Source organism: Sceloporus occidentalis, unplaced genomic scaffold (assembly GCF_023333645.1).
Source record: "Sceloporus occidentalis isolate IW3139 unplaced genomic scaffold, rSceOcc1.0.p SCAF_6, whole genome shotgun sequence".
NCBI classification, from domain to species: Eukaryota; Metazoa; Chordata; class Lepidosauria; order Squamata; family Phrynosomatidae; genus Sceloporus; species Sceloporus occidentalis.
Window position 1 is genome coordinate 35,217,325 of NW_028316986.1, and position 19,206 is coordinate 35,236,530.

At 40.4% G+C, this 19,206-nt stretch overlaps 1 protein-coding gene across 2 annotated transcripts in view; it reads left to right on the forward strand.

Annotated features, from left to right (window-relative positions):
• LOC149310608 (N-lysine methyltransferase SMYD2) overlaps positions 1–18,147 on the forward strand; it is a 65,662-nt gene extending 47,515 nt beyond the window's left edge. The window contains exons 8-12 of one of the 2 annotated variants that reach the window (XM_089529296.1): positions 5,449–5,559; positions 6,436–6,554; positions 9,327–9,503; positions 14,012–14,120; positions 16,667–18,147. In XM_089529296.1, the coding sequence (XP_089385422.1) occupies positions 5,449–5,559; positions 6,436–6,554; positions 9,327–9,503; positions 14,012–14,120; positions 16,667–16,747 (597 nt within the window). In that variant the 3' untranslated portion in view covers positions 16,748–18,147. Of the gene's footprint in view, positions 1–5,448; positions 5,560–6,435; positions 6,555–9,326; positions 9,682–14,011; positions 14,121–16,666 lie in introns of those variants that run through there. The other variant, XR_016281689.1, reaches the window with a different exon arrangement.
• The last annotated feature ends 1,059 nt before the right edge of the window (positions 18,148–19,206 follow it).

The following is a 19,206-nucleotide window of genomic DNA, read 5'->3' on the forward strand; positions in this document are numbered from 1 at the left end:
GGGATTCATATCTTTGCAGTCTTTCTCCTCACATGCAAGGATGAATAGTTTCCATAATCTTCTTCCCACTGTGTGAGAAATGAAAAATTCTGTACAGTTCTTGAGAGGTGTTTGAACTCTTTATATTTGAATTCTTGAAGATTTACAAGAATTCACCCTCTACAAGACGAATAAGACTGCATAGACTCACTGCCACAAATTTTTGAAATATCAGGAGCTTTAACGTTGGTGTTTTCTGGAGGATTCTTTTTTTCAGGAGGAAGCCCACAGTCCTGTTCCAGTAATTTCCTAAGACTTTTCAGTATGGACACTGACGGAACCACAGCAGTCACCTGCAACACTTGTGGGATGTTTGTCTTCTTGCCTACAGAAGTGGAGAACTTCACATGCCCCAAGTGCAAGTTGGTAGCCCTCTTGGAGGAGAAAGTGAAGCAGTTGGAGTCCAGAGTAGCTACATTTCAGCATATTAGGGAGCAGGAGGATTTCCTGGACACAACAGAACTAACAATCCTGGACGAATACCACACAGAGGAAGATGCTGGAGCCGAGGAGGTCACTTCACATACACAGGAGGCAGACAGCTGGAGGAATGTCACACAGAGAAGAAGGCCAAGAAGGGATTGTTCGGGGAGCTTGCAGCTAGAGAATCGATTAGAAGCTCTTTCCCTTATCAAGGAGGATGAAGAAGAGCAGCATGGACAGACTTCAGGGACAGAGCAGGCAAGCCTGAGAGTCCCACCCAAGGGAGCAGCCGCTGCTAAACCTCGTAGAAGGCGTGTGGTCGTAGTGGGGGACTCCTTGCTGAGGGGTACAGAAGCAGTGATTTGTAGGCCTGACAAGATGTCTCGAGAGGTGTGTTGTCTTCCAGGGGCAAAGATCCGTGATGTGACAGAGAGGCTGACAAGACTGGTCAAGCCTACTGACCAATACCCCTTCCTTTTGGTCCACGTGGGAACCAATGATACTGCAAGACACAGCCTGCAGAACATCAAAAGGGATTACTAGGCGCTTGGTAGGAAGCTGAAAGGAATGGATGTACAGGTTGTCATCTCGTCTCTTCTGCCAGTTGAAGGGCATGGTCCAGGAAGAGAGAGGAAAATAGCGGATGTGAACAACTGGCTTCGCAGATGGTGCCACCGAGAACGATTTGGATTCTTTGATCATGGGCTGCGGTTCCATAAGGAGGGACTTCTTGCAACAGACGGGTTGCATCTCACACCAGTTGGAAGAAATGTTTTTGCCAACAGTCTCAAGAACTTGATCAGGAGGGCTTTAAACTGAGTTCCATGGGGAAGGGAGACAATATAAAGGAAGGCGAAAGGGCTGGAGAAAATAGTCAAACAGACATAGAGGAAACAAGAAAAAAAAAAGTGCAAGGACCCAACAGTGGGAGGCAAAAAAACTTGCACAAACAGCAAGTAAAAGGGACCCGTGATCTGCGATGTCTCTACACTAATGCACAGAGCATGGGAAATAAGCAAGATGAACTTGAACTCCTAGTACAACAAAGCAGATATGATATAATAGGCATCACTGAAACCTGGTGGGATGAGTCTCATGATTGGAATGTGGAAATAGAGGGGCATAACCTTTTTAAGAGAAATAGCCAAACAGGAAAGGAGGAGGAATAGCACTATATGTCAAAGATATTTACACCAGTGAAGAGATCCAGGACATCAATCATGGAAGCCAGGTGGAGAGCATCTGGATAAAAATTAAAGGGGAGGGAAACAACAAGGATGTTATGGAGGGAGTCTACTACAGACCCCCAAGTCAGACTGAGGAATTGGATGATTTCTTTCTAGAACAGATGACCACACAGTCAGAAAAGAGAGATGTACTAGTGATGGGCGACTTCAACTATCCTGATATTTGCTGGAAGTCAAACTCAGCAAAATCCTCAAGGTCTAGTAAATTCCTCACTTGCCTGGAAGACTGTTTTATGGTCCAAAAGGTGGAAGAGGCAACAAGGGGGTCAGCTATTTTGGATCTGATCCTAACCAACAAGGATGACTTGGTTAATGGGGTGCAAGTGGTGGGATCATTAGGTGGAAGTGACCATGTTCTCCTGGAGTTTGTTATACAATGGAAAGGAGAAGCCAGGCATAGTCAAACACGCATTCTAGACTTTAGGAGAGTGGATTTCAGTAAACTTGGAGAAGTATTGAGGGTGATCCCATGGTCAGAAATACTAAAAGGGAAGGGAGTTCAGGACAGATGGGAGTTTCTCAAAAGAGAGATACTGAAGGCACAATTTCAAACAGTCCCAGTGAGAAAGGAAAATCAGAGGTGTCTCAAGAAACCAGGATGGATGACTAAGGAACTTTCAACCGAGCTAAGTTTGAAATGGAACATGTATAAGAAATTGAAAAAGGGAGAAATCACAAAAAAGGAATTCAAAGAAATAACAGGCATGTGTAGGGGTAAAGTCAGAAAAGCTAAAGCGCAGCATGAGCTCAGGCTTGCTAGAGAAGTTAAAAAGAATAAGAAGGAATTTTTTGGATATGTCCGCAGCAAAAGGAAGAAGAAGGAAATGGTAGGGCCGCTGCGGGGAAAAAATGGCAAAATGCTAACAGGGGACAGAGAAAAGGCAGAATTACTCAACACCTTCTTTGCCTCAGTCTTCTCAGAAAAGGCAAAGGGAGATCAACCTGAGGATAATGGAGCTGAGGACAGAATAGGGGAATTTCAGCACAGAATAAGTAAGGTGATAGTAGAGGAATACCTTGTTAATCTAAATGAATTTAAGTCTCCAGGACCAGATGAACTACATCCAAGGGTACTAAAAGAACTGGCAAATGTAATATCGGAGCCATTGGCAATCATATTTGAAAACTCCTGGAAAACAGGAGAAATCCCAGCAGACTGGAGGAGGGCAAAGGTTGTCCCCATCTTCAAAAAGGGGAAAAAAGAGGATCCCAACAATTATCGTCCAGTTAGTCTGACATCAATACCAGGAAAGATTCTGGAGCAGATCATTAAACAGAGAGTCTGTGAACATCTAGAAGGCAATGCCATAATCACAAAAAGTCAACATGGGTTTCAGAGAAACAAGTCATGCCAGACAAATCTGATCTCTTTCTTTGATAAAATTACTAGCTTGGTAGATGAAGGGAATGCTGTGGATATAGTATATCTTGATTTCAGTAAGGCCTTTGACAAGGTTTCCCATGACATACTTGCAAACAAGCTTGTAAAATGTGGGCTAGACAAAGTAACTGTTAAATGGATCTGTAATTGGTTGACCGGCCGAACCCAAAGGGTGCTCAACAATGGCTCTTTTTCATCCTAGAGGGACGTGACCAGTGGGGTCCCACAGGGCTCTGTCCTGGGCCCAGTGTTATTCAATATCTTTATCAATGACTTGGATGACAGAATTGGTAGCATACTTATCAAATTTGCAGATGACACCAAATTAGGAGGAATAGCTAATACTCCAGAGGACAGGATCAACATTCAAAATGATCTGAATAGACTAGAAAGCTGGGCCAAAGCTAACAAAATGAAATTCAACACAGAGAAATGTAAGGTACTGCACTTAGGGCAGAAAAATGAATTCACATATATAGGATGGGGGACACCTGGCTTAAGGAGACAACATGTGAAAGGGATCTGGGAGTCCAAGTAGACCACAAGTTGAACATGAGTCAACAGTGCGATGCGGCAGCTAAAAAGGCCAATGCAATTTTAGGCTGCATCAATAAAAGTATAGTGTCTAGATCAAGAGAAGTAATAGTGCCACTGTATTCTGCTCTGGTCAGGCCCCACCTGGAATATTGTGTCCAGTTCTGGGCACCACAATTCAAAAAGGACATTGAGAAATTGGAACGTGTCCAAAGGAGGGCGACTAAAATGGTGAAAGGTCTGGAAACCTTGCCCTATGAGGAACGACTCAGGGAGCTGGGGATGTTTAGCCTGGAGAAGAGAAGGTTAAGAGGTGATATGATAGCCCTGTTAAAATATTTGAAAGGATGTCATATTGAGGAGGGAGCAAGCTTGTTTTCTGCTGCTCCAGAGAACAGGACCCGGAACAATGGATGCAAACTACAGGAAAAGAGATTCCACCTCAACATTAGGAAGAACTTCCTGACAGTAAGGGCTGTTCGACAGTGGAACACACTCCCTCGGAGTGTAGTGGAGTCTCCTTCCTTGGAGGTCTTTATGCAGAGGCTAGATGGCCATCTGCTGGGGATGCTTTGATTGTGATTTCCTGCATGGCAGGGGTTGGACTGGATGGCCCTTGCGGTCTCTTCCAACTCTATGATTCTATGATTCTATAGTCTTACTATAAAACTATGTAAGTGCTCACCCAGCCCACCTTAACTTCTAGTAGGCAGCTAGGACAAAGGCCTGTTCAGATGCTAGTCAGGATACAAGAAGGATGATGTTCCCAACACACTCCCGTCACAAAGTGAGGATGTGACAATCAGAAGCAGAAGCCCTGTCCCATTTCCTTGTTGCAGCCTTGTTCAGTGGGGGAGGGGGAGGTAGTGGAATGTCCTCCTCCATGCACCTTTAACAGCAACTGAGTAATTCTTAAAGTTGGGTTTCGAGGCAGTCATACTAAGAGACATTAGTTAATTACACAGACATAACTAAATAGCCGATGTAGAATATCAGTGTATGCCTTTTCTGCAGAAAATTTATTTTCCACAGAAAGCAGTGTTACTCATGCAAGAAATACAATTTCTGTACAAGATTATTTATGATCCGATGTTGATGTTCTCAAGAAGGTAAACTACATACCATATTGCTAGGATGAAACATCCATTGATATTAATTAGGATTGTACAAGTTCACTCACACTTTCCACATCCTGATTTGAAGCTTGATGCAATTATTTTGATCTCATACAAGTTATGTCTGGATTGCTATGGACCTGATCAGTCCCAGACCTTGATTTAGAATTCATAAATCCAGATTGTAAAACCAAATAACCTTTTCTCCATATAAATCTGCATAATATTTGAATACACAAGAACTCTAAAGACCCTATTAAATTGCAAGGTTTGTGACTGGGCATTTTTAAAGTTTGCTTTTTCTAAAACATACAAAATCCAGTTTTTAAAAAGATGCATGCATGGTGTCCTTTGGAACCTGGGCTTCATGATAAATTGGGGAAAGTCTTCTTTATATCCATCCTGTCATGTCCAGTTCATGGGAGCAGTGATTGACTTATATCCATACCGCTATACTGTACTTATTTTCATGAAGAGAGGAGCAAATGGACAACTGACTCCAGCATGAAGCTCATTCAAATCATGGTTCTTTAATTAAGATTTTTTTTTTTGCTTACCAGCAAAGACAACCATTGTTTATGTAGTTCATATACAAACAGATATATATATATATATATATATATATATATATATATATATATGTGCATATATAACCAGCAGTGTATTAAAATCTGTGCATTCTTACACCCTGATCACTATTTCTCCTCAGATATTTACCAGCTACATTGATCTGCTATATCCTACAGAAGACAGAAATGATCGTTTAAAAGATTCCTACTTCTTTACCTGTGATTGCAGAGAGTGCATTACTAAAGGAAAGGTAAATATATTTAATAGCTTAGATACATGCTTTATAATTTAGATTGATAATAGTCTGACTGAAAAGACACAGCACCCTTCTCCTGATAATGTATTTGCATCTAAAATTTACAGCAGGGTTCAAAACAAACCCAGAATCTGACTTAGTCAAGGTCAACCATTCAGGTTATTTCAAGATGATATTTGAACCTGAGTTGAGATTCACCTCATTTTCCCTGGGCCCCTTCCCACTATAGAACTTACCTATTCCATGAGGAATTTTGGAAACCACTAAATAATTGTATCTTGGGAAAGTGGGTGTGGCTGTTTGGGGGAACTCCAAAGGACTTAGTTTTCTCAAGGGCCTGAGGTTGCAAACCCCTGATCAAGTAAATGACATGGGTTAAGTCAAGATTTGGAATGAGAGGAGAACAGTTGGCATATACAGTATGTGCCAGTCCATTTGGAAATTTACAAGTCCAGCCTGACCATAAATTTTAGATGCAACTGGGTGGAAAACCATTGGAAACCAGTGCAGATGCTGGGGCACTAGTATTTCAAAATCTCAATACATTTGCTCTCTTAGACTATCCATTTACCTTTCCATCAAAGCCTAGGAGGAGGATGAAGTTAAATATTAAATTTATTTTGAAGTGTTATTCCTCAAACATTTATCTCTGTCTATCTTCCCAAAAAACTGGCCATGTTGACTGAGGTGGTAGGAATTGTAGTGTTCCACATCTGTTCAGGGCACCAGGTTGGGGATGGTTGCGGTAAGTGTTATTATCTCAAGCAAAGCCCTCTATGTTTTTTAAGCTGTTCTCAGGTTCCACGCAGATCTGCTTTTTGTATTTTGTTTGGAAGAGCCCTTGTAACTGCTTTGTTACTCTTCCCTCAGGACAAAGATAAACTGGAAATCCGCAAATTGAATGAGCCTCCATCAGCAGAAGCTGTGCGAGATATGATCAAATATGCCAGAAATGTGATTGAAGAGTTCAGGAGGGCCAAACACTACAAACATATCCTTTGGTGTTCTCTCTCTTATCTGAATCTTTGTAAAGATGAACTTTAGATTCAGTCCAGTTACATTTAATTTAGCAACCTCATTCTGTTGAGGCATGCCCAAAAATGAAATTCCGAAGGTATAAAGAGTTCTGTTTTCAACCCTTCAGTTTTTTCCCCTTCTTTTTTTTTTAAGGTTGATGTTTCTTTTCTAAGAAGTATGTTAGCTTTGTTTTAGAACAGAATCTGATGTTGTTTGTGACTGCATAGTGGAGTTGGGAGCAGAGATGTAGCTATAGGGGGGCAAAATAAGGTCTTTACCCCCTAATAAGATTTTTTTTTACCCAGATTTCGAGTACTGCAGAACTTAAAGCTTTAGTTGACCATTTAGAAATACAGTTTAGGTATCAAAATAAAAGGGGCAAGCAAAAGGATCAAGGGAATGAGAATACAGCTAACATAAAAGTTCTAGATATGAACAATTTTCAGTGTCTTACTCTCAGCAGTTCTAGAAATGTGAGGACTGAAGGAAAATTTCATTTGTGGGGCAAAATTCTTACTTGAGTGGGCCTTGTTTTCCCTTCACCTCCCTTGTAGCTACATGCCTGGTTGGGGGAAAATTTGGATGTTGTGGAAGCTCATAATTTAAGAAAAGTGGCCCAGGCCACAAAGTTATCTAATAATAAAACAATCCCTATCAGTTTAATCTTACATTTAAAATAAGGATTGGAATTCACTATCATAGTTACACATGTGTAACCTAGAGTTATGCAAGTGTAATTAGTTCGTATTCAGGGCCACTACTTATGATTGTGGCATTAGTCCCCCAGTCTTGCTTTACTGGGCATCAGCTGCTGTGAGTGTCAGAGGTCTGTTCCCTATCGATCAGGGCATAGCATACTGACATGTCCACTCCCTGATCTAGGACCTTAGACAAAGTTTGTTGTCTGTGAGACTTTAATATAATAAAATCCTTAATAGCTACTACTTATAACGAGCTGAGGAAATGGCTTCTGAAGCTGTATTTGTAGAATTCAAAAAGATCTTGTAGCACCTTTGAGACTAACTGAAAGAAAGATGCATCTGAGGAAGCGTACTTTAGTCTACGAAAGCTCATGCTGCCAACTTCTTTCTTTCAGTTAGTCTCAAAGGTGCTACAAGATCTCCCTACATACTACATAAATAGATACTTTTCCCATCCCATAAAACATGGGGCCCATTCACACTACACATTTACTACACTATATTCCTCTTAACCGCCCTGGCAGCATTCACGAACTCTTGGGTTTTGTAGTTTGGCAAGGCCTTATTGCTCCTAGATTCCACAAGATGAAGCTGTGTCAGTTGAAGTGGAATCATAGTGCTGCAACTGTGCAGTGTGAATGGGTCCCTTGGACCTCCAGCCTCCAGGCAATCATACTGCAGTCAAGAAATCAGAGTAGGACTTGAAAGGAGAGCTATGAAGGAACTAGACAAAATCCTGAAGTTAAATACTAAAGTTATGATTGTCCATGCCATCATATCTTCCATTTCTATGTATTGTTGTGAGAGCTGAACAGTGAAGAAAGCTAATAGGAAGAAAATCAACTCATTTGAGATACAGTGCTGGAGAAGAGTTCTGAGAATACCATGGACTGCTAAAAAGGCAAATGGATGGGTCCTAGAGCAAATTGGGTCTGAACTTTCCCTGGAAGCAAAGATGACTAAACTAAGGTTCTCCTATTTTGGTCATATTATGAGAAGAAATGATTCACTAGAGAAGACTATAATGCTTGGTGAAGTGGATGGCAATAGGGAAAGAGGAAGACTGCATTCCAGATGGATAAACTCAATCAGAGAAACCATGTCCATGAACCTGCATGAGCTGAGCAGGGCAGCTGAGGATAGGGTGACTTGGAGGTGTCATATTCATAGGGTCAAAGTCAACTCAAAGGCAGTTAACAACAAAAGGAGGTCTGAAAGAACCAGGAGCACAAAATGGAATCCAGTGGCATTGTGCAGACTAAATTCTCATGGTGGTCAAATGTAAAGCTGTAGTTTACCAGCTGTTGACCTTCTGACCATGCACCTCATAACAGGACCATAGCCACGAATGTATAATGTTTCCCTGCCTCTAGGAAGGAATATGAATGTAGTCTCCTTCCATGGAGATCCTTGTAGACCATGAAGTCCATAATTAGAGGCTCTTCTCAGAGTCTCCTTGCTAAGTGAAACCTGGCAGGTGGGTATCACTAAAAAGCCCTTTTCCTCAGTGACCTCCTAATTGGGGAAGGCTTACCCCAGGGTTGCTTGCCTAGCATATGTGTGATGTTTTTCCCCCCATTCCAAGTGAAAGAGATTTTTTTTACAAGTCCAACCATTTTAAAAAGTCATGGTAAGATTCTTTTAAAATTCTATTACCAGTGGTTATTTTTTCTCTGCAGTTATTGAATTGTTTCTGATTTATTCAGTTCATTAATTTGTGCTGTATTGTTGATTTTTATCCAGTGGGTAACTTTTACATGTTTGATGTGCAGCATTTTTAAAAAATGGCTTTTGTAAACTGTTGGGGTGTCTATGTTGAATTTAAAAATACAGTCGTAATGAAGAGCAGCTACATCTTTAAAGGATGTATATCTCTGAATGGTAGATAATGGAGAAAAACCACAGAGGAGAGCTGTATTTTTTTGTGTATAGCATGTGTCCTTGTGGTTTCAGTTAGGAAATTACAAAATAACCAGCTGTGTAAAGAACCTGAGGTTATAACTGGATGTTTTTCACTACCTGTTTTCCTTGACTCTTAACTTTACCCCCAAGTGAACTGCTAGAGATTTGTGAGCTTAGCCTGGACAAGATGGGTTCCGTGTTTGCAGAGAGTAATGTTTACATGTTGCACATGATGTATCAGGCCATGGGAGTCTGTCTGTACATGCAGGATTGGGAGGGTGCTCTACGTTATGGGCAGAAGATTATCAAACCATACAGGTAATGTTCCTAACTTTTTTCCTTTTTTTGTGCCATTTTAACTAGAGGTAGCTGTGAAAAAGCACATCCAGCAAAACACACCTTTCATTTCCAGATCAGTGAATAGATCTCATTAATCTCTTCAAGGGAACTCTGACCTAGCAATGGAAACTAAATAATTATATCTAAGAGAATATACGTAAGTCTTATCGGTCTCTGATCAGTTATCTTGAGATAACACTTCTGATTTATTTAGGAAACAAGGCAGCCATCTGATTTAAAGAATTCTTAGCTCGGAGATTTGTAAGAGGTTTAATTTATTTAAATTTACATATGAATATAATAGTAAATTTGAAGGAAAATGATTCTCTTTAAATGAGCATGATGTCTGTATTTATTACAAGAAGCCTCCCAAAGTCTCCTACCCCCATTTAAATCAAAAATTGCATGGATTTGGATTCAGGTTATTTACACTGCAGAATTTCCTAACCCCTATATCTCTCCCTCCAAAGCTGAAAATCAGCTGAAAATGGTTAAATCCTACTCAGCAAACTTTGATCTATTATGGCAGTAGTGGTGAACCTATGGTACACATGCCAGCGCGAACACTCAGAGCCCTCTCTGTGGGCATGCACACCGTTGCCCAACACTGCACCACACTGGCTTTCTGTTGTTGATGTTCTGTGCCTGTAAGTCATTTCCAGCTTATGGTGACTCTAAGGCAACTCTATCATGGTCACCTACTACGTCTTTTTTGTGGCACCATAACGATCTGGATCTTCAGTAGTGAAGGGAAATCGTATTGAAAATGGAGGTGATTCCATTTTCAAAACAATCTAGCACCCCAAGAAAGTTTGCTGCCTCTTCCTCCTCTTCTTCCCCCCCATACCTGCTGCACTGCATCTCCCTTTCTCCTCCTTCCTCCTCTTACCCTTCCCCCCCCCCCCCGCTGTGTATTCAGGTTAAATCGCCATGTTGGCCCTTTGCGAGAAATAAGTGGGTTTTGGGTTGCATTTTGAGCACTCAGTCGCTAAAAGGTTCGCCATCACTGTATTATGGGCTGTATCAGGTCAGTCATTGGGTGCACTGAAATAAAAAAGGAGAAGATCTACTACCACAACTGCCATACTGCTTGCTCTCCACACATGATTCACTGGTCCTTGATTTTTCATTCACTCCAAGACTGGATTTCCTTCTTAATTTTGAGAACTGGTCAACTGGTAAAGTGGCCAGAGGCAAAATATCCTCTTCTACACTGCTATTAAAAGAGCAGGAGTCCCGCCGTCTTTTGTTTCTGGTCATTCTACCAGTTGACCAACTTTTATTAGGAAGTAAATCCAGTCTTGTAATGAATGGACAAGAAATCAAGAAGTCCTGGTAAGACCAGTGAATTATGTAACTGTGGGTGGGGAGGGGGGAAGCAGCATGTCAGTTTTGTCAATAGGTCTTACGTTTTTTTAAATAACCAGTGCACCCATCAATTGACCTGAAGTAGCCCATGATAGATCAAAGTCTGCAGAGAAGTAGACAGGCAAGGTTTTCTAGGGAAAGATCTGCTGAGGAGATCTTAATTATTGAAGCAAGACCCATGTCAGTTAAATTACTTTGGTTATTAGTGTTGATGTTAATGAATTAACTTCCCAATTTCAAGCATTTAGTATTAAGAAATTAATTTCCAAAGCCAACTTTCCCAGCTCTATTGCATATTATTCATATATATATTTCTCAGTAATATCCTACATATATATATATATATATATATATATATATATATATTTCTCAGTGATATCCTACATCACCTACTTAGTTAGGAATGTGTAAATAAGTAATAGCTGGAATTTACTACCACAGTTATGAATGTGCAATGTAGAGTTAACCATCCATAACTGATTTGTATTCACAGACTGTATTCATGATTCTGGTACTATTGCTTTGATCATAAAAGTCCTCCAGTCTGGCTTTACTGGACAGCTGGTGCTGCGAGTGACAGAAGTCTATTCTCCTAATGATTGGGTTACCGTATAATCTTTGGCATGTGGAAGAACTGCAAGTCATTGGAGGGAGGGAGTGGAAATATCAGGCTGCTGCACCCTGATTGACAGGATGAGGATGCGCAGACTTCCACTGCTTATAGTGGGTGTTGCCTGGTAAAACAGGATGGGGAGGGATCAGGCCAGGGGATGCTACTTATTTAAGTGTACTGTTTTATAATTGACCGTCAATTAATATATTGCACGAATTTGTGAGTTTGTGAATCTATGTACCATAATGTTGATTTTAGCTGTTGTCCTTCCACCTCGTTCCATGGGGAGAGGCGGGAAATATAAAGATTTTATTTAATTTATTTAATATGCAAATGTATCTTGTAGCACTTTTGACACTGAGGGAAGGATGTAGCATAAGCTTGTATAGTCTTGTTTTACTTCCTAGTGGCATCTCCACCCCTGGTGTCACCTGGTGCAGAGGAAGAGCTTTTGGGGGACAGGGACAGCCAAAAGGACACAATCAGGCCTCTTCTTTGTGGCAGCAGTGGAGAGTTCCTCATGAGGAGGCCTCCACCACTGTCACAGGCTGGAAGAGGCATAGCAGCAGGAGGACCATTCTTCTAGGCTATCACCCAGTGTGGATCACACCTGTCACACCCCTCTATTGATTCATGGAATGATCTGGAGCCCAGGAAGAATCTTCATAATCACACCTTAGGATTTCATAGGATCTTGCTATGGTGTGTGCAGGTTTAGAACTAGAAAAGACGTATGATGAACTGGTCAAAGCATCCTCATGAGGCTGGGGTATTAGCAAAATATCATATATGTAGTTAATTAAGTAGCTGATCAAGGATTAGAGCAAATGTTTCCTTGCCCAATCCCCAATCCTACCCTAGCAGCCAGTAGTTGCATCAAGCAATGGAGATCTGTTCTGCTGGTGATCAGGGTGAAGGAGGAGGATGCTTCCAGCTTCCCTCCCACCAGTAAATGAAGCCACTGAAGAATTGTGGCAAGGTCCTGTTTCTGATTGTTGCAGCTTTGTTTGCATGCTGAGGAGGTTGGAAATACCATCATGCTCCACCTCAATTGCCAGCTGAACAAATCACCATCACTTGATGTAGCTGGTGGCCCTTCAGGTGGGTTTGGGGAGGACTGACCTCCCATTAAAGGATAGTCCTGTCTACCCCAAATTGTCTTACTTCTATCTGCTAGTTTTTTTTAAACAGTTTTTAATCATTTTAATTGTGTTAATTGGCATTTGAGTGTTATTATTTTGTTGATGATGGAGGGTTGGGGGATTGTATAATGTTGATGTTAATTGTATTATGTAGTCATGTTCTAACCTGCCTCGATCCATAGGATCGAGTTATGGAACTGCAACTTTAGGTTATGAATCTGTAACTGCAATATAGGATGCTAAACAATTAAACTAGCTATAGTGTTAAAGTCATTTAAAATTTATTACAATACAGAATATAGCAAGTAAAAAACACCAACAGCACACCATTAAAAGCCCCTCACAGGTAATTCATAAAAGCTTGGGGAAAGTCTTCACCTACCAGCGGAAGAAGAGTAAGGAGGGAGCCATCCTAACCTCCCTAGAGAGGGAGTTGCAGAGACTAGGAGCAGCCACCAAAAAGGCCATTCCCTTACCAGATTAACCTGGGAAGGTGGTGGGACAGAGAGAAGGGCCCCTCCTGAAGATCTTAGGACTTGGACAAGTTCATAGATTTGCAAACCTGCACGCAGCTTTCCAAATTCCTTCTCATAAATGTTGCCTTGGAAGAAAAGCCTGTTATCTCATCTTGTAGTCTTACTTTGCTTTCTTTTTGAGCAAGATCACCCAGAACCATTTGTTTGGGAAACACCATTTGCAAAGATACACCACTGTCAGCATTTTAAGCATGGGGATGCTGTAGTTGCGTTGTGTTTGCCACTCTTGTGTGTGAGCCAGTCGGAAGGCTCCCCAGCAAATTATTATTTTAGGGCATAATTTTCTCTCCAGCTGGGGACATGAACAAGCCTCTCCCTTTGAATTGGATGCCAGTATGAAGTCATAGATCAGCTGGCAGGGAGTGGTGACTGAGAAAACAATGGCACACTCTTCCCCTGGGGCTAGAATCAGATTTATCACCCCAGTGATTTGCTGAGATTTTATGGGCGCAGAGCCTATTCTAAGCTGGTTTAGGCTGGCTGCACAACCTCAATAGTCTAATGGGATGATTCTTCACCCTTGTAGGACTGCTTTTGGGTTGCTGCCCTTTCCTTGAGCATTCACCAAAAGTGTAAAATGCTCTGCAAAAGAGCCATGACATGTTAAGAGACCATCCATTGACCAAAGACTTTTTCATGGGAACTCCTGGAATTAATCATGGCAATAGTTTAAAAGGTATAAATGAGCAACCTTTTTGCCCAGTGAGAAAATAGGATCATGTCAAGCCCAGGCTTATGATCTTGAGCTGAGCTGCTGTAGAATTTGGTTCAAGCTCTTAAAAATTAAATATGTTTTCCTTTTTCTTTTCCTTCCTTCCTTTTTTGCAGCAAACATTATCCTTTATATTCCCTCAATGTGGCCTCCATGTGGCTGAAACTGGGGAGACTTTACATGGGCCTGGAAAACAGACCTGCTGGTGTTAAGGCACTGAAGAAGGTATATATACTTTTCTCCCTTTATAGAAAAAGGTACTGCTTTGAATTAAGTTGCTTATGTCAGGCACATAAATGCTTTTCTTTAATTACCTCTGCAACATTAATTATGAACATTTTCAGCCCACCTTTGCCTTGTTCTAAAATATTAAAGTAAGAGCCTGTTTCATATACTGCAATGATAGTTTTACAAATCTAAGATCTAGGGGTTGTACTGCTTTTGCTGTTCTGAATGGTCTTTCAGTTAAGGTGACTGCTAGTAATGCTCAGTTTAATTCATACACGTGGTTTTTCCAACCAGATCCCTTCCTGAAAAGTCACTTTTGGTTTCTCTGGTTTTGTGTACAAAACTGCCGAGAGCTGTTCAGAAACTGAATGTTCTTGGCTCTGGTAGAAGCTGGCATATTGCTCAGGGCAGATTGCATTTCAGTAGCTAACTTGAATGTTAGTGCATATGGTAGTCAAAATATTTCTCCTCCCCCTCCCGGTAGCTGGAAAATCCTACACATTGAGTTGGGGGTGCAGGCGATAGATTGATGGTGGAGGAAAAAGAAAAATATTTGCAGATGTTCTCATCCTTTAAAATATAAACTGTTTTGAGATTTATTTATTTATGTTTCTGTGTGAGAATGACAAAGATCGGTGCTATTTTTGTTTCATTTTGATTGGTTTTGAACAAAACATTGGATTCTGTGAAGTCGATGGCTTTCACAGCCAGCATCCATAGTTTTTGGTGGGTTTTTCGGGCTATGAGGCTGTGTTCTAGAAGAATTTTTTCCTGACATTTTGCCTGACTGGCATCTTCAGATAAGATACTGGATTCTTTACACAATATATACTTTTACTCAAAAAAGTATTTTGCACAAAAGGTTCCCCCCCCCCCAGAAAAATGTATTTTACACCCAAAAAATTCCATTTTTTACACATACACACACATACAAATCTTCACAGAATTCTTGCAATAAATGTCCTGAAACTGAAAATTATCAAAAAGTTCAGAAGAATTTCTGGGTATCCTCACCTAGTGGGGAGAAAACGTTTGATTTTTTTTTTCTTTCCATTCTGAAATGCAATAATAAAAGTAAGAAATTTTAAAATCCCTGATTGGTAGGATTTGGGGGGGGGGGGAATTGAGTTTTGTTCTTGAGTCATCATATAGTGAACAGATGGCCTGGCTTTTCCCTTAGGTGCAAGTGAACACACATTAATAGTGCATTTGGACCATGGTTAGGAATGGAATCTAGAAATTGAAGCAGTGAAAGAAAGGAAGGCTAGCTTTCCTGTATAAATATTGTTGACTCAACAGACTTATCATTGTAAGAAACTGCCCACTGACGTGGCCCTGCAGTCCAATTGGGTTTTCTTCATATTGAATAATTCAGTATTCTCTGTAATCTTAGATAGGTGACAGCTCACATCAGACTTCTGATCAAATGATCCCTTTAAATAGCCTCCATTGTGATTCAGATCTTGAGGTGAGCATGAGAAATGGGAAAATTTTTATTCCAGGCAGTAGTGAGGCCTTCCATATGTTACTGGGCTGCAGCTTCAGGCATTCTTCACTATGCTGGCTAGGGCTAATGGGAGTTGCAGTCCAACAATACCTAGAGAGACTTATTTTGTCCCACTGTTTTATACCTGGTCTTTTGTTGTGGTTGCTGCTACTTTGCGCCTGCATTTTATGCAGGTGTGCCATACACTTTTCTTAAACCAAGAAGAGATCCTGTCAAAACCTTGGTTTAAGTATACAGTCTATAAATTCGCCCATAATGCTTTGCAGTTGACATTCTCATAGAATTCTGAGAGTGAGACTTTTCTTTGATGAAGCTATGCTGATTCTTCTTCACCTCAACCCTAGGACAGTCCCTGGGTTTTCCATAATGTTCAGTTAGGGGAGTTCCTGTAGATAAACCTCAGTCATGGATTGTTCATTGTGTCAACAGTAATCATTGTATCTTAATACTGCTCACCCATTTGAAAATTTGTCGGTTCAAACGTTCAACATGAACATTTTGGACTGTTTTGGACTGCACCAAAAACTAACTTACAAAACATTTGAAGACAAAAAACAACAACATAGTAATGGAGTTTGGTTACAGGGGTCTGTAACCCCTGTACATGCAGGCTCTTCAGTGGCAATGGCCGAGAGGGGAGTTATGGTTCTTCACGTGATGGATGAAACATCATCCACTCGTCGACCACCCAGACTTCAGTGTGTCATATAACTTTTTTGAGTACAGACTCAAACCTGGCTCAGAGCAGCCCTGTGGGAAAGTCATTTTCTATTAAGATGGGAACAGAAAGGCAAATACAATGCCGTTTAACTTTTTGCTTGTCTGTGCCTTTCAAAAGAGCTTGGAGATCTCTTAGGATCAAAGGTGCTGTGTATATAATATGGTTTCATACTTACAATCAAATGGGCTGTTTTCAATTGGGTACATTTAAAGGGACAAAAACCAGTCAGAGGTTTCTGACTCTTTGGAATCCCTGACGAGAGTATTTCATAAACCCAGGCTATGTGAATCAATTGTATTTTTCCCCTTTTTGCAGGCAATCGCTATCATGGAGATAGCACATGGGAAAGATCATCCATACGTTATAGAGATCAAAAAGGAATTAGAGGCCCACTGAGTCTTTGAATCTATGCAATCCTTCAACCTTTCTTTAAAAGCCTTGCTATGGAAACTTCAGGAGTGCTTTGAAAATGGATGTGGGATGAAAGCATTTTTGTAAAATAATTGGAATGACAAACATGTGGAGCACTTGGGCCTTGCCTCTTGCATTCTCTGAGGTTTATGTGAAATATCTTGAGCCTTGATGAATTAATTTTTGAATGCTTTTTCCCCCTAAGGAAATGCCACGGTTTCATAGAGTTCATGCCTTTGATCAGTCATGTGCAGAAATGACCATTTCGTTTCTTTACACATTTTAATGTGTTATGTACCTTCACCATGCAGAGCAATTAATTAAATTGGGACAACACTGATTAAGCCTTGATTGCTTGTTTGCCTCATTATTATGACATGCATTTTGGCTTCCAAAAATGTATTGTAAATCACTCCTTTGAAATTAGTGTTTATAACTTTTTCATCTTTTGTATACTTGCCACCCTGTGGTTATTATAAATTTAGCATGTTGTGTGTCTCCAACTGTCCAGTTTTCTTAGGACTTGAGCATGTCATGATAAACTTATGGTGAACAAAAAAGTATGTTGGTATATGCTGCTTGATCATGTCTGCTTAGCTGTTCCAGTCAGAGTGGGCAGGCAAATGAGGAAGACTTCATCTGTGATATGTTTGCTCTCTTAACAAGTCAAAGTCATAAACAAAGAATAAATCTTGATTTACATCTCTGCTTTGTTAGGAGAGAAACAAGTCATAAAACTTGGTTTTGAACATCACAATGAGCAGATTTTGAATAGACAACCTTTCTGGCATATTTGGCCACTAATGCTGCTAGGAGTCCAACAGGAGTGACTGAGCAGCACACACCAGCACATGTTCATCATTCATGACGAACCAGAATTTCTGACTTAGTGTGATTTTTGAAATGCAGCCACTATCTACAGGGATTATTATTATACTTTATTTATATAGCGCTGTAGATTTACACAGCGCTGTACATACAGACAATATGATAAATGTACCCTGTAGTAGTCGTATGTCTATATTTTATTTAATTTTATTGTATGCCACTTGACATAATAAAATCTCAAATCCACATCCATCCATCCATCCATCCATCCATCCATCCATCCATCCATCCATCCAGAGATGGCTATGCTTCTTCCTCTGTACTATGCAAACACATTGGAGTAAACAAATTGAAATGCATGTGGATGCCTTTTAAGAAGCATATGTTTGTCCAATGATCTGTGCTCAGCAGCTACATCTGTATGCATACTTTGCCTTCTGCCAAATAGAAGCCAGTGCAGAAATGTAAAAGTGAAATCTTTGGCTTTGTCCTGGTTGCCTATAAGTAGCACTATTCAATGCAATGAGACAACACTAACTACTGTACATAATAAAATATTGAACTTCCATTTTTCCTCAACTCTTTCTTCGATGTTATTACTGGAAAAAAATATGTCACATATTTACATTTCAGAATTAAAGATTGGAAGTTAACTTTTAACTTAAGTTCATCACAGGCCATAAAACCTGTGTTTTAAGAGGAAGTGTTTTTACAGTTTCCAAAAAGATGGTCCATCTTTCATGTGTACCTGCATGGCAGATTAGACTGAATGGTCCTTTTGTTCTCTTCCAACTCTGTGATTCTTGATGCTTCCACAGAGTACAGCTTGTCATATGAGAGCTTGGAAAAGTTACTTTTTAAAATACAGTTCCCATATTTCCCCATGGACCAGGGGACCTGGGAGTTCTAGTAAAAAGTAAGTAATTTTTCCAACTTGAATCAAATGATTATTTGGGGTGCTGATTCAGTCATCATAGGTAAGCCTTTCTGGAATCAGATTACAATTCTACCAATGGGGTCATAAAATTTACAATTGGAGACTGTTCTGTTGAGACTATGAAGGGTGGACCGGTGTGGCAGGATGCTTCTATTTACCTACACAATTGTGTATGCAAATGAAAGCCGTGTGCATTGTACTCTGATCTAGATCCATCTATAACCTGCTCAGAAAACGATGTCACACAAATCAATGATGCTGAGGGTTGAAAAGGGGGATTGACTTAGTTCATGTTCTTCTGGTCTCTCCCCATTCAAGTGACTGATACATGTAATTGCCGCTTTCTTGCTAGAGATATACAGTCTCCACCTATTATAAAGCTCTGGTAGCTGTTGAAATGCACCTAGTTAGACAAAGACCTGTTTTATTCTGGATTTAGTTCACAGGGTTGCAATACTTCCTGAATTGCTTTTTATAAGCTGCTACCTTTCACCTAGCTATAAAATATTTGCTCTAGAGATGATGTACAAGTTGCACAAAATAAAATTGGGACAGCACTCTGAATTTTAAAACATTTCAAGTAATGGGTCAGATTATTAGCTTTGCGTTTTTTCTTTCTGAACAATGGGCTAGTCAATTCCCCCATGCAAATGTGGGCAAATTTGACTATGGTCACATC